The sequence below is a fragment of the Vitis vinifera genome, chromosome 4 (assembly GCF_030704535.1).
Source record: "Vitis vinifera cultivar Pinot Noir 40024 chromosome 4, ASM3070453v1".
Taxonomy (NCBI): domain Eukaryota; kingdom Viridiplantae; phylum Streptophyta; class Magnoliopsida; order Vitales; family Vitaceae; genus Vitis; species Vitis vinifera.
In genome coordinates this window covers 22,941,405-22,963,742 of record NC_081808.1, presented here as the reverse complement: position 1 = coordinate 22,963,742, position 22,338 = coordinate 22,941,405, and the positions used below count along the sequence as shown (strand labels likewise).

At 35.4% G+C, this 22,338-nt stretch overlaps 2 protein-coding genes across 7 annotated transcripts; one reads left to right on the top strand and one right to left on the bottom strand.

Annotated features, from left to right (window-relative positions):
• The first annotated feature begins 896 nt into the window (after window positions 1-896).
• On the top strand, window positions 897-12,786 carry LOC100253902 (DNA mismatch repair protein MLH3). Of its 6 annotated transcripts, none has more exons than XM_059736515.1 (27): window positions 897-971; window positions 1,295-1,357; window positions 1,918-2,054; window positions 3,680-3,731; window positions 3,822-3,869; window positions 4,419-4,573; window positions 4,687-4,744; window positions 4,818-4,875; window positions 5,001-5,093; window positions 5,185-5,350; window positions 5,427-5,442; window positions 5,561-5,781; window positions 6,731-6,800; window positions 6,883-6,963; window positions 7,041-8,516; window positions 8,601-8,694; window positions 8,789-8,904; window positions 9,287-9,360; window positions 9,483-9,680; window positions 10,263-10,307; window positions 10,394-10,447; window positions 10,565-10,659; window positions 10,971-11,019; window positions 11,345-11,404; window positions 11,572-11,644; window positions 11,804-11,889; window positions 12,365-12,786. In XM_059736515.1, exons 3-27 carry the CDS (start codon window positions 1,929-1,931, stop codon window positions 12,536-12,538), a joined length of 3,738 nt encoding a protein of 1,245 aa, XP_059592498.1. In that variant the 5' UTR covers window positions 897-971; window positions 1,295-1,357; window positions 1,918-1,928; the 3' UTR covers window positions 12,539-12,786. The 6 variants fall into 6 exon arrangements, with proteins under 6 accessions (XP_059592498.1, XP_010649438.1, XP_010649439.1 ...); XM_010651136.3 differs by having other exon boundaries at window positions 10,565-10,671; XM_010651137.3 differs by having other exon boundaries at window positions 1,879-2,054; window positions 10,565-10,671.
• A 5,202-nt stretch (window positions 12,787-17,988) lies between these two features.
• LOC100248809 (WUSCHEL-related homeobox 13) lies at window positions 17,989-21,642 on the bottom strand. The gene is made up of 3 exons (XM_002272827.4): window positions 21,149-21,642; window positions 19,214-19,726; window positions 17,989-18,329 (listed from the first exon to the last, which is right to left on the bottom strand). Exons 1-3 carry the CDS (start codon window positions 21,378-21,380, stop codon window positions 18,244-18,246), a joined length of 831 nt encoding a protein of 276 aa, XP_002272863.1. The 5' UTR covers window positions 21,381-21,642; the 3' UTR covers window positions 17,989-18,243.
• Between the last annotated feature and the right edge of the window lie 696 nt (window positions 21,643-22,338).

The window sequence follows — 22,338 nt, the reverse complement described above, 5'->3', positions numbered from 1 at the left end:
GAGACACAAGGGACTTTACGTGGGGGGAGGCCAAGAGCTGGAATATTGTGTGTTACCGTTAAACCCTGAATTGGAGAGATGACTTGGTGAAACGGTTCACCCATGAATTCAGAAATGGATGACCAGATGGTTCTACACTTATTAATGATAGCAAAGGTAAGTTCTTTTCTAATACAGATTGCATAAGTTTAGGGTAATTTGATTTAAACTTAATCAAGATTATGCATTTTACAGATGCAAGAACAAAATTGCTCATGTTGTATAAGATGTTAAAACGGATTGTTAATAGGCCAACAAGATGTTTTTGAAGGTAATTGTTGAGATGTATTCGATGTGGAACTATGAAAACAGCTGCATAACAAGAGGAGGAATTCCGGTCACCCTCCCCCCTATCGAAGGATGCTAAAAGAAGGGTGATGGAGTCGAAGAAATAGCATCCCTGGAGCAGTAACGCTTGATTTCCTGGGCCAGTTGCAATCCAAGATGCCCCACCCTAGCCCATCTGATTCGGCCCATATATTGTTGTTGCAGCACTGAGTAGATGATTGTTTGGGCCTTAGTTATTTGGGGATTTTGACATCTGTAGCAAAATTGAAAAAAAAAAAAAAAAATCTTAAAAAGGGAATAGTAAAAGTAAAAGTATATGGCTTCCACAATTTTCATAAACATTAAAATAAAAAATTAAATTTATACTAAAATTAAATTTTCATGAACATTAAAAATATAACTCAAGTAAGATTTGTTATTAACGGCAGCATCCTCATGCACTGTATATAACCATCAAAGCCAAGAAAGTTGCTGCCTTATGGGAAAGTAAAAATAATTTTTCATTTGAAAATAATAATAATAATAATATTTTTGTAAATTTGTTTCATATTATTAAATAAAATATGTACCGTACCAAGCAGGACTAAGCCAAAGGGAACGAAGAGCGGCAAACGAGTGTTCCCGACCACCCCGACATTTAGGCGGTAAGGAAGTAGGAATGATATCAGACTCGGGCTTCGGCCTTCCTCTTCATATTTCGAAACCTGCTTTGGCGGTGCTCTCAGTGTTCGGTGCTCCTCTGAAACCCTAAACCCTAAATGGCTTCGCCGTTGTCGGAGATTGTGTCATCATCATCGTCATCATCAATTGAGCAGAGCCTTTGCACCTTATTCCTGCATTATACATTTTTATCTTAATTTTTTTTTTAATTCTTCGAGTTGAAGCATGTACTCTGGGTCTTGGAATCCTACCCACATACATTAACTACTCCACTCCACATTTTTCTTTTTCTTTTTTCAATTTTCAGCTTCTGAGTGGTGAAGTGGCTTTTGCAATCGTCGGCCGCACTTCGCTTTGTTTGGTTGCTAAGGTAAAAACTTGAAACCCTGAATCCCCTGTTTCACTAAGACAATCAAGGCAAATGAATTTTATGCTCGCTTTATTGTTGGGAATCCTCTGGGGTTTCCATAACTTCTTTCGTTTTCGATTATTAGTTTCCTAAAATATGGAAATGTATAGTTTTATTGTGCAATTATTTGGCTATGTTTACTTGTGTTTTTCATTTTCTTAGAATCCGCCAAAAGAAAATTTCACTGTATAGAAATTTCCTTGCATCATTTTCCCAGAATCCAACGGGGGATTAAGATTTGGAGTTAGGAGTTTATCTATCTCATATCCTTGGTTTTTTTTTTCTCTGTAAATTAACATCTTTTTTTTTGGGTTGGGGAGGGGATGGGGGATGATGTAAAGCCTTGATCAGGAAGGGTGTACTTGCAGGATTAATTTTGTTTCTGTTGAAGAAAACATTACTCTATGCTTGTTTTGTACTGATGTGACTTTCTGCATGTATAAATGACAATGGGTTTAGTGAATGTTTTTGTCTGGCTGAAGGCATTGCACTGGTTGAAGTGATTTGGCTTATTCCTTCAGATTGGGTCATAATGAGGAGCATCAAACCCTTGCCTGAGGCTGTTCACAGCTCAGTTCGGTCTGGAATAATCTTGTTTGACTTGACTAGGGTTGTGGAAGAGCTGATATATAACAGTCTTGATGCTGGTGCAACAAAGGTAATAAACTCATGCTATTTAATTGACCAGCTGCTTTATTTAGCAGGGTAGGATCTTTTTCTTACTACAAGTACCGTTTACTATGGGATCTTTTAATTATTTTAAACATGGACTTTTGACTCAACTACATATTGGTAGACAAAGATCTTTAACCTCTCTTTCTCTCTCTCCCTCTGTTTTGAAGCAGGGGATGGGGAATAAATTTTCGAAAAATTTATTACTGATTTCAAAAGTTTCATTCTTATTCAGTGAAAATATAGTACATATGGTTTTGGTTACATAATTAAACTAGTTGCAAAGGGGAATCCTATTCTTTTGCTTCGTTCAGAATGGTAAATACAAAACAAAATAAAGTGAAAATTATTTAAAAACTTACATGCTTTATTATTCTTCATTCTGTATACATAAGAGTAATTAATTTAAGAAGGCATGGGAGAAAAAATTATTGACTTTAAATGTTTTTTTATTTTTTATTTATTTATTTTTGTGTGTGCTTGTACTTTCCATTATCCAAGAAGAGCCTTAGTTAACCCATTAAATTCAGATTTTGGTATTAAATTCAGATTTAGCTCGTACTGTCCCAACTAGGTTATGCCAATTAGGTTATGGGTTGATTTGAGTAAACTAAGGGTCTCCTATAACACCGTGGATTCCACTTTAACTTGTTAAAAAAACAGTCTATGTTTTTATTAGAAGTGATTGCCAACTTGTCTTAGTTACCTAACTATTTTCCTTTTTGGAGTATCTCTCTTTGTTAAAATAAATCTATTAGTAAGAAGCAGGTGGTTCATTAACTGAAATTAGCCAACGGCTCCACCACTTTTGTCCCAATAGTCTAATTTTGGAGAAGTTGTATTTCATAACTACGAGAAACATCTCTCTCCTAGGAGATGTGGGACATCACATGGACCCTCCATTACATGCATTATGTCTTTGTTGTGTCTCATGGCTCACTATGTTGCCAAACTCATACATATTGTCCCATAACTACATGCCCAAATTTTGCATATGTTTTCAATTGGGTCTGGCTCTGATACCAACCATCACCAATCCTGATCCTATATAATATCCACTTTTGGCTCATTGGTTTTCACAACTTTAAGACAATTTTACACATTCGGGAGAAATCACCTATTATAAGTGCTAGATACTCATCCCTCCTATGCGATGTGTTGGGAGAAGTTCTTGGTGCTTATAATGAGAGATTCCTCTTGTATGTGTAGATGCATCTTAAAGTCACGAGAGCCAATATGCTCAAAATAGACAATATCATATAGAAAAAGTGGGCCTTGCCTGATGGAATCAAAGTCAGATTCCTAACTGGATGTGTGGATTTGGCAGTGAGCTATGAGATGTGCTCGAATGGGACGGTGAATGTGATGTGTTACATCACCTAGGGGAAGAAGTTACTCACTCTTGTAAGGGTGGCTCCTCCTATATGTATAGACACGTTTTAAAGTCATAAGGGCCACTGCATGGTATCTACGTAGGACCGGTGGCTCATGACACTTCTCATGTGAAAAAGCACTTATTCTATTGTTTAAGTATATGTTCTAATAGTTAGGGGTCTCTCTTATACAAGAGAAAGGATGGAAGTCTAAAAATTCTCTTATATATTTTTTCAGGTGTCTGTTTCTGTAAGCGTTGGGACCTGTTATATTAAAGTAGTCGATGATGGTGAGTAGTAATTTGCTTCCCTGGTTTAAAGTTGTATATTGCATTGAATTTGATGCTTATTTTGTTCTATTGCATGTGTCTAACTTTCAGGCACTGGTGTTACTCGGGATGGATTGGTATTGTTGGGAGAAAGATATGGTAACTATCTCATTTTTATATTTCATTTGGTTTCCTGATGTATTGATGCATGTAGATGGTTTTTGATGTCCTTGTGTGTGTAGTCATGATGGGGTTAAAATAGAGTGGCATGAATTCACATTTATTCACTACCTTAAATATGAGTAGCAAGGAAGCTTCGTGAAATTAGATGCTGAATAAGATATAATCTTTTTCTTGCAATGCAAATGAAATATCTTGAACAATTTTGTCATGCAATTGGAAAATCACCAAAACATACACAACCACAATGAGGATCTGTTTTCAACATATATATTTTGGGTTTACTGTGTGGAAAATTGGAAATAAAGTTATGGCTGAACAAGACGGGTGTTCAAAAGAAAGAAGGGGAATAAAGGAAACATGATATCATTAGGAATTTTTTTCAATTAATGTTGTACTTATGAGGAATAGAATTTCTTCAGAGTATTTAAATTGATGGATCCACAACTGGATTTTCCTTTTGGTAAGATTTTGAATTCATTAGTCAAACTATATAGTGATGTTTAATAGTGTTTCATGTGTGAGCAGCAACATCAAAGCTTCATCATTTGACTGAAATGGATGCTGCTACTGGTAGCTTTGGTTTTCGGGGTGAAGCATTGGGCTCCATTTCTGATGTTTCATTGTTAGAAATAGTGACAAAAACTCAAGGAAGACCAAATGGATATCGCAAAGTCATGAAGGCATGGACTCTTCTTTATTGTTCTCATCTTACTACTCTTAAGCAACTTCTGGATATTTTTGCTTCTAGTCATTCAAGTTCGGTTTTGGTTGACTTTCTGATCATACTTTTCAGGGCTGCAAATGTTTGTATCTTGGAATTGATGATGATAGGCAAGATGTAGGCACAACAGGTAATACATTCCTAATTGATTAATGATTACTATGCAGGGACTTTTCATCAAGTAAAGGCTTGGTTCTTTGCAGTTGTTGTCCGTGATTTATTTTACAACCAACCAGTTCGGAGGAAGTATTTGCAATCTAGGTTCCAATTTCTTGGCACGTTCTTGTTTTTCACTATTTTTCTGTTCTGCTTGAATGAAGTAATCACTGTATTTGCAATTCTTTACCTAACTTGATGAAGTTGTTTTTGCATAACTTAATTTGAAGCCCCAAGAAGGTCTTGCACTCGGTCAAGAAATGCGTATTTCGAATTGCCCTAGTTCACTCAAATGTTTCTTTCAAAGTTGTTGATATTGAAAGGTGTTCTCCTTTTATGTTCTTATAAGTGGAGCTTGTGCACTCAAATGTTTATTATTTCTGCTTATGTACTTATGATTTTGTTTTAATGTAGCGATGATGAGCTTCTCTGCACAAAATCGTCCTCTTCTCCTTTGTCACTGCTAATTAGTGGTTTGGGGATTGAGGATTCTAGCTCCCTTCATGAATTGAACATAACTGATGGTATATTAAAGCTTTCTGGATATGTTTCTGGTCCTTGCAATACTTTCTCCATTAAGGTATAGTGATACTCATTATTGCTACAACTAAAAATATTTAGCCTCTGTTTCTGATTGAAGGGTACTTATTTTGCAGGCCTTTCAATATGTCTGTATCCATGTCTATGTGGATATGTGAAAAATGGTTAATGGTCAAACTTTTCTTGGGTTGGGCTGGTTGGGATTAGAGAGAATTGAGTATTTTATGCATTGTTACCTTCACATAGGTAGATATCAACTCACGGTTCATTTGCAAAGGCCCAATTCATAAACTGCTGAATCAGTTGGCTACTGGGTTCAAGTCTTTTGATCCATGGAAGGCTAGCAGTGGCTCTCAAGACAAGAAAAGAAGTAGGTGTCAAGGATATCCAACATATATTTTGAACTTAAGGTGCCCTCAATCTCACTATGATTTAACTTTTGAACCATCGAGGACTGCTGTTGAGTTCAAGGTAACCATTTGTTGTATGACCTTGATTTAAGATCTGAACCATGTGCTGATTGACTCTGTATGCGTTTCCAGCTAATCAGAATTTTGTTTATCCTGTCAGTTTGACTTCCTTGAGTAGCCTGATGCTTACAAAGGAATGCTCTCTTTCTTTATGTTCATTTTGTAATAGTAATTTTATGAAGGTTTGGAGGGACTCCTCTTGGTGAATTCAAGCTTATTGATATGCATAAATATTGAGGGTGGGATTTGCCTAGGGCAGTCATTAAGACTTCTTTTTTCTCATTTCCTCATTATTTGTTATATTGAGCTAGGGAAGCTCCTTGTTACGAAAAATAACATGAAGAGTTCTCCTTATGTTTGTTTAGTAAAAAAACTCCCAATCTTATAACTTTCTCTGGAAAGAAAATATTATAAGTGAATTCCTAAGTGCAAAGATAGTAGGAGGCTCCAATTTATGAGAATTATTTATCAAAAAAAAAAAAAAGAGGCTCCAATTTATGTGCTATGTCTGGCATAATGTTGAGAATATGTCATACATGGTCAAATATATATCGAGAAAGTCTATCCGATCAAGAAAAAGGAGGACTAGTTCCTATTTCATTGATTCATTCTAAGTTGTCTTAAACTCTTGATGCATATTCTTTATTGCATGGATATAAATGACACGCCTACATTGGAGATTCTATATTAGATACATACACTTCAATTTGGCCTAGGATATAGAATGAGAAATTAGGTTATTCAGTTATGTCCCCATGTCCTAGGATTTGGGGATTAACTGAATTTGACACCTGGAGCATACCAACATCCAATACATATGTGCTCAAGCCCATGTAACACAATTCTTATGCAGTTTGTTTTTTGGGTGCCACATGACTGTAGAATGGTTGCAAAGATATATTTCTGTCATTTATGTGATCAGTGAAATCCTTCACCCTTCTTTTTTCCAGGACTGGGTTCCCATACTTGCCTTTCTTGAAAAAGCTGTTACACGCTTTTGGAGTGAACATATTGCACATGGTAGTCATGAAACAGGATTTTGCTTACATCGTTTTGATCTATTATTTTCTTAAATTTATGTTTACATCTGAGATGTTTCCAGGAGAATCCTCTGTGCATGCAAATAAAACATCAGGACAAGAACTGTGGAAGGAACATGGCAATGTTGTATCAGCTGAAGAAGGTATCATATTGTTTTGATGTAACATCTTTCTTTTGTCATCTTCAGATTGTAAGTTCACCGGATTTTTCTAATTGTAGATTTGTCAGAAGTTGCAAAAAGGCAGTGCAGGATTCAAAATTGTCTTCTGGGCTGCCTCTCTTCCCCTATGGAGTTGCTAACTGAAGAGAATGACCATTTCTCTTGTAGAAAAGAAAATAAAATTCCATTTCAGAAGTTACGCAATGATACCTCAGAATTTGAAGGGCAACGGAATAAGATTGGATTTGTTCATCAAATTGACTCTTCATTCCAATCACTGGATGATTCTCCTTCCAAATGCATATCTGGTGTGCATCCACATACTGAGCACCTAGAGTTGCCTGATGACAACTTTTTCATTACAAAAAACAACTTCCTGGAGAATAAATTCACAGTTCTAGAAAGTTCTTTTGATCATGTAGAGGACAAGATTTTGGGTTCAACATGGGGGAATGAGTCCCTTAATGTTGATCATGATATGGGCAATGGATTTAGTGCACTATCTTATAACAGTTATGAATTCAGGAATGGTGTTGAGGAGGCCAGCAAGGATTTCAAGAAACCTATTCTGCAGAGTTGCTCCTTGGGGAGAAGCTTGCTATCTGATTGGGAGAGTGATAAATTTGAATTTCAAATTGATGGCTTGAGGACTAGGCAAAGGCAGATTGACCATAATAAGAGCTTTGATTTTTTTCCAGGTACTGCATGGCAGGAAGAGGCATCAAGTGATTGGCCCTCTTCCAGACTCAAAACAAAACCTGAAATGTGTACAGGTTTAGATTTTATGTCCAGAGATTCTTTAAAGTCACTCTCAACTTATAGAGAACGTTTTGCAGTGGAGAACAACTTGCCACCTGATTCAGTTGAACAAAGTGGAAAATTTGGCTCAGGCCATCTGTCTTTGAACTCTGAATGCTGTTCTATGGTATCACAAAGCTTATTTCAGACCACACCTTGGGATGTTGAACATTTCACCCATGAAAATACTCCTCAAGGGGGCCTTGGATCTGATAGGAATGTTAGTTATGAACATTTTATAGATAGTGAAAGTGGGGGATGGATTTTCAGTCATGATATTATGCCAAGTAGCTCCAGCCAAGAAAACTGCTCATCCTCAAGTTGTATAAACACTGGATTAGGTCTTAAGGACTACACTGTTCCAAGTAGAGATATCTACAGACTTCTTAAAGAGAACAATCTGGATAATATCTTTACTCCAAGACATTCTGATATACTAAGTATTGAAACAGATTGGTTATACTCAAAATCATGTGGTAAAGATAACAACAATAATCGTGCAGTGCCATCATGCAGCATTCCTTTATCTACCAATATTCACAAGGACGAAAACAAAAAAGAGAGGCTCAGATACCAAAATTGTGGACAAATTCATGCTTCAAAAGAAAGATCAAGAAGTCATTCAGCTCCACCAATTTACAGAGGCAAGAGAAAGTTCTTGGCCTTAAATGATCATTGGACAATGGAATCAAAAAAAGTAGATGTCATTGATAGCCATGATGCCCCCACTTTTCCAGGTTGTGCTTTTGATATGTTGCTGTGTGACACTTATGGGGCATGTTGATGCCAGACTATGTAATATACCTACTTTATTCATGCAGAAACTGATGAATTGAAGCATCCTCTACAATCTTCTGGTGCATGTAATCAGTATTTTAAGCCAAGCTTTTTGGAAGACCCATTGTTCTATGGCAGGTACAGCATTCTTTTGTTTATTTTAATACCTCAATTCGAAATGCTTTTGGAAGCTGATGGCTTAATTTTTCATCCACCTTGGTCTTGATTTCAGATCTGATATGAAGAAAATGCTGGAAAATGAACCAGATATGGATAAGATTCAAAATATTGACATTTTTAGGAAGTCTCAATGTCTCCCTATTGATGATGATTCTTATTCTTTCAAAGGTAACTGTTGTTACATTTCGGAAAAATTCATCCATGTTAGTGTTAGTGACTTGAGATGAAAGCGATCAGGATAGAGGGTGTATATATTTATTCAAGGAAGGGTTTATCAGGTTTATAGGAAAAGGTCCATCTGTGATTGGTGAGCATTCAAAAGGATAGGAGCTTGAACAATCATTTTAACTTCTGTCAATAGAGGTTTTTGTGAACCTGGAATATCAAAATGTTTCTGTAGTAGTAGAAGGATTTATGGTTTAACCAATAATCTTTGTTATTTGAAAATTCATTACCATCAGTTGGCTGATGGTTTTTTGTTTTTAAATTTAATCCTTTCATCACCCCAAAATAAAATGTGCATCTGATCTCAGACTATCTCATCTTTTAGACTTTACCACAAAGGAAGCTACAGATTTGATGAACTCTGAGAGCAAGTGGAGGAATAACTGTCCAAAAATTGCAGTTAAGTACCGCAGCAATTTTTGAAGGTTTTCTTAACCATAGATGAGTCTTTCATTGCTATACAAGTCCCATATGAGACTTTTATCAAATTACTTATTAGTGATTCTTTCTTTTCTATACAGAGTGGAGATAAATCGCAGAAGTTTAATGATCAATACAATGTACTTGACATCTCTTCGGGGATCTTGCACCTTGCTGGCGATTCATTAATTCCACAATCCATAACTAAGAATTGCCTTCAGGATGCCAAAGTTCTCCAACAGGTGGACAAGAAATTTATCCCAGTTGTGGCTGATGGAACGCTTGCTATTATTGACCAGGTCCATTCACCGAGCTTCTCCATCTCTTGAACATTTCTTTGGTCTTGGTGGCTGGTCCCCCCTTCTGTCACACCGCGCCCACCAAACCTCCCCTTTGTCTCCTTTTTCCATTTCCCATTGATAGTAGTCTAATGGGTGTTTCTTGCTAAATAGTGCATAGTAGTCTTCTGAGGGTTAACTTGCCGCTGGGAGGTTCCTTCAGAACTTTTTTTTTTTTTTATATATAGGTAAAGAAAAGTAGTATATATAGAAAAGAGGAGACACCAAAAGCAGCGCCCTCAAAGTATATAGGAAGTATACAGAAATAGCCTAAAGGCTAATCCCAAATGGGGATGGAAAGAAGCAAAAAACATCACCTGATCTTACTTTGAGCTTAACCAATCAATGAAGCTAACAAGAGAAATAGGGGCTTATATCTACAGACACCCTAGACCGAGACCACAAATTACATACAAATTAGATGCCTATATGTACATTTATGCATGCACACATGTGCGATGGACATGTCCATGGCACATACCCTTGGGGATCCCTTTCCATGCATTAGTCTTAGTATGACTAACAGTGTTACTCCTTTTGCAGCATGCTGCGGATGAAAGAATTCGACTGGAAGAACTCCGCCAGAAAGTAAAACTGTCTTTTCTAGTTTGAATTTTTGCAAGTGTAGACCTACATTATAAAGTGGCTTCTTATAGAACTAGTTGAATTCTTAGGTGTTATCTGGAGAAGTGAAGACAATTACATATCTGGATGCTGAGCAAGAGTTGGTATGTCTGTGTTTTATGCTATTTGAGGTTCTTCATGGTACTAACTGTTGTTCAATGTTCTATTCCGATCTCTGGTTCCTTCGGTTTATCTATATTACTTCCAAACCTGGATGACAGGTACTGCCAGAGATTGGCTATCAGTTACTGCACACTTATGCTGAACAGATACAGAATTGGGGTTGGATCTGCAACATACATGCTCAGAATTCAAGGTCCTTCACAAAGTAATTTCTATGTCTGTCTAGAAAACCTTCTATGTTATTTATCTATGAAACAATGGTACAAACACCCATGTTATGGTGAGCTTAAAAGCAAAATGAACTGAGACATGGTTGTCAGTGACCATAGCAATGTCTGCCTTTCTTGTGTTAGACACTGCAAAAATGAAATGCTAAATAGGAGTCCTTGTTACCAGTTCATTTCTGCTAGGTAGTTCATGCAATTGTGTTTGAGATACATATTCGTATGTTTTTTTATTTATTTTCTTCTTACACTCCGTATTTTTTATTTGGACATTCTACAGGAATTTGGATCTTCTTCACAAAAAGCCAACTGTTATCACACTTCTTGCGGTGAAGCACAATATCCCTTTTTTTTTTTTTTCCTTCAATGTTTATTTCATATTTTCGTTTTGACCATTTAACTTCGTTTGAGGGTCTACTGTTTGAATGCATTTGCCTGTATCCTATATGCATGTTTAACTGTCTTTCATGTTGAATTCTTTCTTTAGAAATTTTTCAATATTGAGAAATGATTGGACGTGATCCATAGATCTGTTATCTATGTTTTATCATTAAGTGCTGATAATTCATTGCAAACTTCTACATTTTATCAAGGTGGAGCTTAGTTGCTTCTCATGTGGATGTTTTATGTTAATCATTTTTTACTGACTTGCAGGTACCCTGTATTTTAGGTGTCAACTTATCAGATGTAGATCTTTTAGAATTTCTTCAGCAGGTAATACAGATACTCTTTTCCCTGGGTTATCCTTCAGTTGTAAATGTCTTGATACTCTTCAGCCATCTTTTATTTGGATGTACCTTCTCTTCTGGGTTTCTTTACTGGTTTCCTCCTTTAAATCATGTTTCGTGCGTCTCTGACTTGCATTTGTTTGTAATCTGTAGCTTGCTGATACAGATGGATCATCAACAATGCCGCCATCTGTTCTCCGGGTCCTTAATCTCAAAGCATGCCGAGGTATATGTTTAAATCTCAGAGTCTGATCACAAGAGCACTGATACTTATAGCCAAAAAAATTCATCCAAATATTTATTTAATATTGTCAACAAGAAACATTTATGTGGACAAATTTTGCCTATCATCAGACACTTCCCTAACTTTGCTTCTATTATTTAGGGGCTATCATGTTTGGGGACGCTTTGCTACCTTCAGAATGTTCCCTTATTGTTGAAGAGCTAAAGCGGACCTCCTTGTGTTTCCAGGTGAGTAAGGCTACGTTTGGGAAGTGTTATCGGAAATAGTTTTAAAACCAGTTTTCAAAAACTATTCTCCAATGTTTTGTTGAATAAAAGTCTATTTGAGAATTTGAAATGCTTTTTAACATGTTTTCTATGTTTTTAAATATGTTTTAAAAACAACTTTTATCTATTTATTTTTAATCATTCTCCATATTTATATAATTATTTTTTAAAACAGTTCTCGAAAAACAAGTGTAAGCAACAAATAGATGTTATTTGAAAACATCTTATTTTCTATTTTTAAGAATAAAAAACTGTTTTTTATTTTGATTATTAAACATGTTTTTTTTTTTTTTTTAATTCTGACTAACAGAAAACAGTTTTTAAAAAACAGTTGCCAATAAGGCTTAAAAAATCTATTTTTTTTAACACCTACAAAGATGAGGGGAGTGGAGTCCTTAGCTACCTATTTGAATGACTGGAGAGTTTGGTCATGCAGTGTGCTCATGGACGACCAACAACTGTTCCCCTTGTCAACTTGGAGGCCTTGCATAAACAGATAGCAAAGCTTGGGTCGGGGGGTGGTGGTTCAATTGAGTTGTGGCATGGATTACGACGACATGAACTTAGTCTTGAACGTGCTGCACATCGTTTGAACTCATCTATGGGTTAATTTTCATTTGAAAACCCAAGTAGCTTTAGCAGAACATCGTGACTCTGGTACACTGTATTCCTGACACACAATTCTTTCTTTCTTTTATTTTTTACTTTAGGTATTCACTGTATACTCATTCTTTGATTTCCTCTATAGCTCACTTTGTAACAATATGTGTTCCCTGTGTATTTCATCATGTAACGATTGATTGAACCTATGCCATGACATGAATTAGCGAATAAATTTTTTTCTTTTTTTACTTTTAAGCGAAGCAGTCTTTGGCTGATTTTTTATGTTAGTGATATCCCAATCACATTTAGATGATTTATAGCAAGGGAAAAAGGAAATTTTGATGGGCCAGTCCTATTTAGTTGTGGAACTATCACCATTACTAAACCATGATTTCCAGCAATTCTTATCAGGGGAATTATGGTTGGAGTGAAATCCTCCATTAAAGGAGGATTAGCTAGGCCCCGCAGGGAGCTAAGATTGCAATTTTAGGAACCCTAGAATGTCTTTCTCATATATTCAACCAACACTCCACCCGGATTTGGTACCCTATCCATAGCAAACAAGTTGGTGAGAAAATATTCTAGTCTTTGGGATAAAGCAAACCTGGTAGGGTTTAGGCTACCCAACCCCTAAGGGTGAGGGATGAAGAGAACCCGCCCTAATATAGTCGGACGAAAATTTACAATAACAAAACTTAAAAAACAACATTTAAAAAAAAATTATAATTAAAATGAGGGAGGGTGTAGTTGAGCGACACTACAGAGTTGGATGACTCCAAGTTTACAAGTACAATATCGTATATCATGATATTTTTAGATATTAAACCATGAAACATCTCAATTTAAGGTAAATATGGAGTCATCCAATCATCAACACAATGATATGAACAATACAATAACCATTCCATTTTTCTATTACTCTCTCTCAATCATTCAATGCTTCCCTACCACAATTGAGTATATATGTTGTATTGCCATTTGTATAGTCTATCATCACTAGAGTGTCCAATTTGAATGCATCATCTTACATGAAAAAATTAAATAACATTTCACAATTGATTATATATTTTGTAACGATATTTGTGTAGTCTATTATCATCAAAGCGTCTTATCTAGTTGCATCATCTTATATATATATATATATATATATATATATATATATATAATTGATTATAAAAAAACTTTAACAAAAAAAATATATATATAGTTGCTTGAAGAGTCAATGCTATATACTCCTTATAGTGTCTGAAACTATGCCTCTAGATGTTTCTTAAGCATTCAAAAGTATAATTTTGAAAGCTATAAAGAGTGTCAAAAAATATACTTCCAAACAATTTGTAATTATTCAAATTTATGATTCTAGATCCTCCTTTGATACCCTTCATCAAAATATGCTTTGAAAAAAAAAAATGCTAAATTTTTTTCAAAAACCATATCTCTTCACTTCTAACATCATTAGAGAGGATGGTTTGCTTATCCATTAAAACATATTTTTTTCTTAGGGTTATATGGGTAGGATGGGGAAAAATGAAAAGAGGAAGAGGAAGGTGAATGTGTAAGGGTAAAATGGTCTTTCACTTAGGGGGGTAATTTTATCCTTAAAAAAAATATTAAAATAAACTTGGATAGGAGAGAAGAGAGTTTTGGTGGGGGGATTTATAACCTTTCCCAAGGATAGTAGAAAGTTGTGGATTTAATCCTTGTCAAACTACTTCAAACCCAATTCAAGGTTAAGTTGGAAAATCCTAACCAATGCCAAGCCCGTGGATAATTTGGGCTCCCACGGCTTTTTATAAATTTTAGGATTGTAAGCAAAATTGAAAAAAACTAACAAACTTTTTCAAATCGATCATATTGGTTCACTTTTATTTTTTATATGAAAATTTTGAAAATTGACCTTAACGGTTTACTTTTTTTATTTAATTTTGTCTTTTAACCGATAAAAATTGTACCAAACCAATATTTTAAAAGTTATATATAATTGTTTGACATTTAATAAGTTTTTTTTATATTATATTATATTTTAGTAATTCATTGTTTTTATATTAGGGGCAAATTAATTTTAAATACATGCAATATATTTTTAACATCAAATCTAAGTTGATTTTAATTAGTTTTAAAATCAAATTAGACTTAAAGTCTAATATAAACTCAAATTAATGGGGATTTGAATTTAAAATAAATAAAAATTTACAATTAGGTTAAGAACTAAAAAATGTCATTAAGTTTTATCAAAACTGATTCACAAAAGCCAAACTGAACCAACCTTGAAAGGCTTAATTTGATTTAATTTTTTACTTTAAATTTGGTCGATTCGATTTTTATTGCATATAAATCGATGACATCGGTTTATTCATTTTTAACTCAAAAATAGACCGAATCGATTTTATTAATTTATGCCCCTAATAAACTTAAACTTCAAACACTTTAACAATTAACGAAAAATAATAAAACTTTTATCCAAATATAAATAAAACTTGGATAGATTAAAGTTTTTTTCCTATTATTTTCATTTTTTTATGTTTTAATAAAATAATATATAATATACTTAAAAATAGATAAATAAATAAATGATCCATGGTTCGGGTTAAATGGTTGTCTCAACCTTTAACCCATGTCAACTCTAATATTTTTGGGTTGATATTTTTCTAACCCAAACCCAACCCTAAATCATTCAAACCTTGCCCACATCTGTCCAAATATTGGGTTGGTCAGGTTGAACCCACCAAGTTACAGTCTTAATTTAAACTTTATATTTTGAGAAAAAGGAGAGCTTAGTAGATATTAGATTATACTGTATATGAAGAAGAGCTGAGTGGCAGAAAACAATTTTTCTCTACATTTTGGCTTGAGAGAGAAGAGGTGTCATGCATGATGAAGAAAATGCCAAGACGGGTTTCGAAATATAATGGTGAACTCATGATGAAAAGGTTTAATACTAATGATTAAACCTTTGACTTGAATCATGATTTTCTTGTCACCCCAAATCTGAATGGTGGTAATAGATATTTTTCTCTTATAATAATTAGAGAGAAAACTCTTATGAAAGCTTGCAATGATGGTGATGTGCACGAGGATGAAAGACTGATTAAACCATCTACTAATCGGTTCCTCCAAGATTTCAAAAGATCGTGAGTGACTTCTATTGCGAGCTAAGGTTGCATGCTGGCATGCCCTTTCAATGATAACATCGTGTCAAAAGATTGTGCAACCTCAAAACATGACAACTTTTGGTGAGTGGCACATGTTGCGTGCCAAGATCAAGGCGATGATGTCTCCATGAGCACACAGACTGACAGACAACCTATACTAGGTGGTTGCCACCTCCAACCGTGTTGATAGATGGACCAGCTCATCAGTCCACATATGCTACTGAGGTGCGTCATCAGTCCCACAGCTCAAACGAACTATTCCCCTTTCCCCTCTTATGTAGATATTTTCTTTTCATAGAAACTCATCTCCGCATGTATATTTACTGTCAATATAGAGTTTAATAATTAGTCTCATGAAAAAGGAGTTGAATAGTCTGGTTTTTATCACACTATGTTTTGTATACCTTCATTCTCTTGCTCCCAATGAATGGAAAATTCTCACATATGACAACAAAGTTCTACTTCTGTGAACTGCTTCACCGACAGTCACAAGGAATTATAAAAGTTCAATGAATTTGCAAATATTTGGCATGCACTCATGCTAATGCAAGTTGTGGAATGTTACTGAAGAGTTGGAAGATAACTCCAGAAGCTTGTAAAACTCTCGATTCACTCAAATATGTAGCGTAGCGAAAGCATGACAAGACAGGAGGGCGCGGCGCATGCGATATTTCTCAGGCACTTCTGAAGTCGGCGATAAATTGGAGAGAGACGAGTAAAGACAGGAGGCTTGCCCACAAACCTCCAGCATGTGATATGGAGAACGCATATATTGTATGTCATACAACATTGCTGTCGCATTGTTGTGCACTTTTTGATAAAATCAGAATACTATAGGAAGGAAAGGATGGGTTGACACGCCTTCAAGATGATGAAGGTACCATCATCCATGATAAGTTGGCTATGTTACGCACAAAAATGAACGGAAATACTGCAAGGGTATTCAGCTTCTCACCTTTCATCCAGTCTCCCAAAGCTATAATTTGACATGGAAGGCACCTAGAAACAAGCTCCAGGGGATGATAGCTCTACTGTCAAACACAACTTTTTTTTTCCCCTTTTTCTCTCTCTTTTGTAAAATTCAATGGCAAACTCACCTGGGGAAGTATCCGGTAAAATACCCTTTCATTTCCTGTCTAAGAAACCAAAGACCCAAATATCGAGATTAATCTTAGGAACCAAAATTCCCTAGAAAAAAAAGAAAAAAAAGAGGATGTATCTCTTGCAGAAGGAATAAGCAGTACAGCACCAATGTATTAGAAATAATAAATAGAGCACTTAACGCATGGTTTGACCTAAATCCTAGCAGATCAGCGTAGTCCCCAAATAGCATATGGAACCATGAAAAAATGGTGAAAGAAGTGGCAGATAGCTTGATCGGTAAGAGATGGAAGACATTAGCTAGAAGAAGAGAGGTACTTGCGAACAACAATGTGGTGGGGGTGGATTGCTTCACAAGACTCGTTTATGGTAGTCTTCTAATTAAGCATTAGTCATTTACAGATCCAAGTTTTAGCTGCATGTTCTTGCATTCACAAAGTGTCAATCCACTGGATGCTGGACAGTTAAAAATTTGAAGGGAGGACTCAAAATTAATTGATAACAAGCAGCCTCTCAGATGAAGAAAACAGAACTGATTCATAACAAATCAAAAAGTTCATTCGGATGAGTGTGATCGGTCTGGTTGTTTTAGAAATATAGATATTGGTATATACTATATATAAACCATTCCCATCTTTAAACGAGTCATGATGAGCAATCATAGAGAATGAGAGAAAGCGAGAATTACACCAGAAAGCCTCTGAAAAAGGCAGAGAGAGGAAAGGGTTGTCAGGTATGCATTTTGAGACAACAAAAACAGGGCATACCAGAACAATATGAAAAGCTTCTTTTAATCATGTATTTGTAAAATCTGTGGTTGAATGGTTGGAAGGATAACTCCTTTTCCTATTTGGGATTTTGGTTAAATAACAGGCTTATACTACTATTAAACGTGTCCTAAAATCTCTAGTCATTCCATAAATTGATGCAATTTGCCTTTGACTTGTTGGCAACAGGCCCCACATTTCCCTTGAAATGTCAGCAACGGCCCAACCACCATCATCTACCATACTGTGACAAAATTAACATATACAGAAGGAGCAAGATCCAAAATTTGCATGAAAACAGAAGCAACTTCAACAATTATACGTCAATCCTGGTTCTGTCAAGACTTCCCAGAGAACATCAGAATCTAGACATCATTCTATTTCACACCGAAGGCAAAATGTGACAAGCTGATGAGGAGTCTGCCAAACATGAGAACTATCCAAAATAATGTGGGTGTGTTCCATTGTCTAACCAGAAAGCCAGTTCATTGTTATCACTTATCATCAACATACAAAGTGTACAACTGTGCTCAATCAGGTACAGTATATATTTCCATGATTAGACACTAGTGCTTTACTCCAATATCTACTAACCCAGCCCAACAGCCTCAATCTAAGATTGGGAAAGCCCCCTGATCACTGACATGACTTGGAAGTTAAAACAAAAATAACAATGATGGACCAAAGGAGTGTCATCCTGTCATGCTGTAGTCTTCTGTATGTTGATATGGATTATAGCTCCCTGGAACCTCCATCTTCCCAATTTGGTGATCATTTCCTGCATTCATCAATTAGGAAGGTAATCAAGGAAGGTAATCACGGCTTTCATATTATAATAATAATTTTTTTTTCATATAAAAATAATAAGAATAAGAATAAGAATAATAATACCATCAATATAACAGTATATCTTCGTTTCCTAATTATGAACCATATGACCTCAAAAGTCTATAGATGGTTTGGAAAACTGTTAATATTGACAGAATAAGAATATTCGCTCTAAAAGGCACTAGACATGAATTTTCCTAAAGATGACCTTTTTGTGGATAAGCAATCTATTTAATGGTCCACTTGTTTTGAGCACATACAGGAAAACTCATACAACAGAAGAGATGAAATGACACATGGCAGCAAAGCCTAAAGACTACGTTTGTAAATGCTGATTTTTGGAACAAGAACAAGAGGAAGCTCAGAAAAAAATTGGGGTTGAAGCTGTGGGAAAAGACACATAACCATTACTTATGCAAAAAAATGATAAAACATAGAGTAGGATGGGAAAAAAAATTCATGTAGCCAAACCCTAATAAATGGATAAGGCATTCTAGGATTGAGTTATTGAAAAAATAATGGTATTGCCATGGATGGGAACAAGGGGCATTTTTTCATTTTTGGGCAAAATTGGGGGCAAACTGTGGCATTAATTAATTATTATCTAATAATATTAGATAGACAGGTCAAAACTGCTAAGTGGTAACAAGTAACATTCTTTTGTTGTACATCAAATAACAGTAAAATCACCCTCGTTCAGGAAAAATACCCTCTTTAAATTAATTTCCCAAAAAGTTGATCTATTATATTTTCTCTAATGTTTCTCCAGCTGCATTCAATTACTTACTGATAAAAAAATTTAAACCGTGTATCTACATGGGTTTGATTGAGTACCTGCATAGAAAGCTACTTGACTTGGATTCCCAGAAGGTTTTATTCCACCATCTGATGGAAATATGTTTTCTTCTTTATGGGTCTGTTGGTCTAAGAAATGCAATCTAGAGCCTATCTCGGGGTTCTGAAAGCAGAGATCCTCAGGCCTTGAAGCTGAGTTCTGTTGGGGGAGGAAATTCTCAGACTTTGTTTTCTGATCCTTAGGTGACTCAACTTCCGTCGCTACTTCTGATTCAGCATTGTTAGGCATTGTAATCAATTGCTTTCTTTTTGATTGTGCACGCCTATTCTGGAACCAATTATAGACATTTGTTTCAGAAATTTGGCCATGCTGGCTCAAATCAGAGGTTATCTCTTTGATCTTTTGCTTGCTTGGAGTACCATATCCTTGATCAAAAATACGCTCAAGAATTTGAAGCTGCACTGGTGTCGGAGTCCACCGCTGTCTGGCAGAAATTTTGTGACCAGTAGATGTCATTAATGGGTCACAATATAGATTTCCCAGTCTGACTCCTGAGAGAGCAAAGAAATGTTGTTAAAGTAAAAAATGGAGTGTCAACAAAAGATGCAAACCAATAATCATTAAGTACAAAGCACATTCAAGATCATAGTTTACTGTTTTTCTAACTTTGAATGAATGAATCATATCTTGTAATGAAAAGCTTGACAAGGTTTAAAAGAGAAAGTGTTCCTAATACATATGACAAATGGATCAAACATTCTTTGCAAGCAAACAATAGAATTATATGAAGTATTCATCTCTCTGTGAGGGCCAGCAGACAAAACAAATTAGCTGAAGAAGTTACAGACATGTGACAGTTTCCACCGTTGAAAGTCTGTAGGACAAAACAATTAAAACAACCAGAGGAAATATCCAATTGCAATTGGCAATGATGGCACTATATACAAGCCTGGCACTATATACAAACTGTGAGATTATTGGTAAGTTTTTGGGTACATCTTGTGCTGTTCCTCTTGGCACCACACAAGATAACACGTATAGTCAAAATTTTGCATTCCAATGATTCCGGTAATGGTTGATCATCAGATAGAAACCCATCAAATGACACAAAGACTCCGTACATCCAACAATGATAAGTCAAGCTGCATCTCCCACTATAATTAATTTATATGACAGAATGGTGGAAAAGAATTAAAATCTCAGTCCTAAAAGAGAGAAAAAATAATCCATCAACTTGCCCAAATTGGCTATTGCACATTGAGCCAATGGAATTATCATCCCTTCCATAATAGAAAATCGAACTTTTCTTTAAATATACTGATTCAGAATTCAACATTTGCTCAACTAATATAAAGAAGAAGAAGCGATAGACTTCAGGGAGTTTCTCCCTTTGGTATTTGATGAGCCGTACAAGTGCAGCTTGTATGCCAAGTAATGTGCTAGATAGAGTTAAAGCAAATAAAAAACAGAGTTGTACAGTCAAAATGAAACCAAATTCAAGTGAAAATTTTCATAGACACTAAATCTACAAAACCCAACTGAAGAAAAGAAAAGGTATAAGAAGAAAGTCAGGATCCCCATGTCCAATTGTACCAAACCATTATGAGCACAAAACCCAAATCGTTGATTACAGAAATAATTTCTTCAGACAAGTCCAAATTATCTGGGTCAAATGCGAGATCAACCTCAAAAGGCCAAACAGAAAATACAATAAATATGCAATTAAGTATAATCAACCCAAAATGAGATACAAAACTACCCTGAAATAATTCCAGGAAAAAGAAAACCATAAACATACACCATACATTGATTTTTCTTTAAAAACAAATAATATCAAAGAGACAATAACCCAGAAGAAAAATAAAAAGATAAACCAAAGCAAACCCTAAAAGAAATCAGAAGAAAAAGAAACCTGGTAAAGTAGGCATCACAGAAAGGATATAGAGAGAAATAGAGGAAAGAGAGGGGGAGACCTGCAAGATCTTGGTGAGAAGTGAGTGATTTATGCATCTCAACCAGCTGTTCACATATGGTAGCATACACAGATATCTGCTTCCTCAGAATTTCCACTTGGGCGTCCGTCATCACCTTCACGTAAAATACACCCCCATTTCCATTTCCATTTACATTTGCATTCTGCTCCAGTTCTTCTTGTTGGTGGTGGTGGCGGTGGTGATGGTGTTGTTCTTGCTTCTCCCACTCCATACTCTCTTCTTCTTATTCTTCTTCTTCTTCTCGCTCTCGTTACTCTCTCTCCATCTGTCTAACAAAGTCAGCACTGAGTACATACACCAAAAGGTAAAAAGGAAACCACGAAAAAGGAAACCACGGATTGAGGCTGCGCGTGATCGGACGGCGGTGGCAGCTTTGAGGCCGGAGTCTTCGAGACGCGGTGGTAGAAGTGTGTGTAGCAATCCACCGTTCTCGCAGCCTCCATTTTGATGCCCAAAACCTAACCCTTTAAACAAAGACGGTTCGGGCTTATTTGGTTGCTGATTTTTAAAAATGTTTTGGAAAACAGTTTTTAGAGTGCGCTCTAGTGATTATAGAAAGTGTTTTTAAAATTTTTAACACTGTTCTTGAGTAGAAATATTAAAAACGTTCTATAATTTATACTAAATGGGTTCTTGGTGTTATAAAAATAAATAAATAAAAATTGTATTTGAAAACTGAATTCTAGAAAACAGATTTTATTCGAAAAAAAATATTTGATTGAATTAATACAAAAAAATTTAAAATAAAAAATATGTTTGGAAGTTTTCAACAGATATATCGGTAGTTTGATTGAATTAATACAAAAAAATTTAAAATAAAAAATATGTTTGGAAGTTTTCAACAGATATATCGGTAGTTTGATTTTACGGATATATAAGAGATATATCAACAGATATTTTGATACAAAATATCGATCCACTTAAAATTGATTAAAACTTTTGAAAATGTAAAATAAAGCTCTTACAAATTAAATTAGAAGTATAATAGACATTTTAAAATTGTTTTGTTGAAAAAATTAATATATATGTGTGTGTACGTGTGCGCCCCAATGTAAGGTGGGTGCTCAACCAACCTTTTGGTTGGGGGGATTCAACTCCCCGACAGCATGGAAATAACTCATTTTTTAGCTTTGACTTGATCAACGTGGACGTTGACCACCGATATTTTT

Bases quoted from the DNA above. Each gene is read 5' to 3' on its own strand.
- LOC100253902 (XM_010651136.3), top strand. From the start codon at position 1,929: ATGAGGAGCATCAAACCCTTGCCTGAGGCTGTTCACAGCTCAGTTCGG. The intron at 8,905-9,286 runs GTAACTGTTGTT...CTCATCTTTTAG, and splicing joins TGATTCTTATTCTTTCAAAG to ACTTTACCACAAAGGAAGCT. The intron at 9,361-9,482 runs GTTAAGTACCGC...TTTTCTATACAG, and splicing joins ATAACTGTCCAAAAATTGCA to AGTGGAGATAAATCGCAGAA.
- LOC100248809 (XM_002272827.4), bottom strand. From the start codon at position 21,380: ATGGAGTGGGAGAAGCAAGAACAACACCATCACCACCGCCACCACCAC. The intron at 19,727-21,148 runs GTCTCCCCCTCT...TTGCTCTCTCAG, and splicing joins TTCTCACCAAGATCTTGCAG to GAGTCAGACTGGGAAATCTA. The intron at 18,330-19,213 runs GTACTCAATCAA...TGATGAATGCAG, and splicing joins TCAAGTAGCTTTCTATGCAG to GAAATGATCACCAAATTGGG.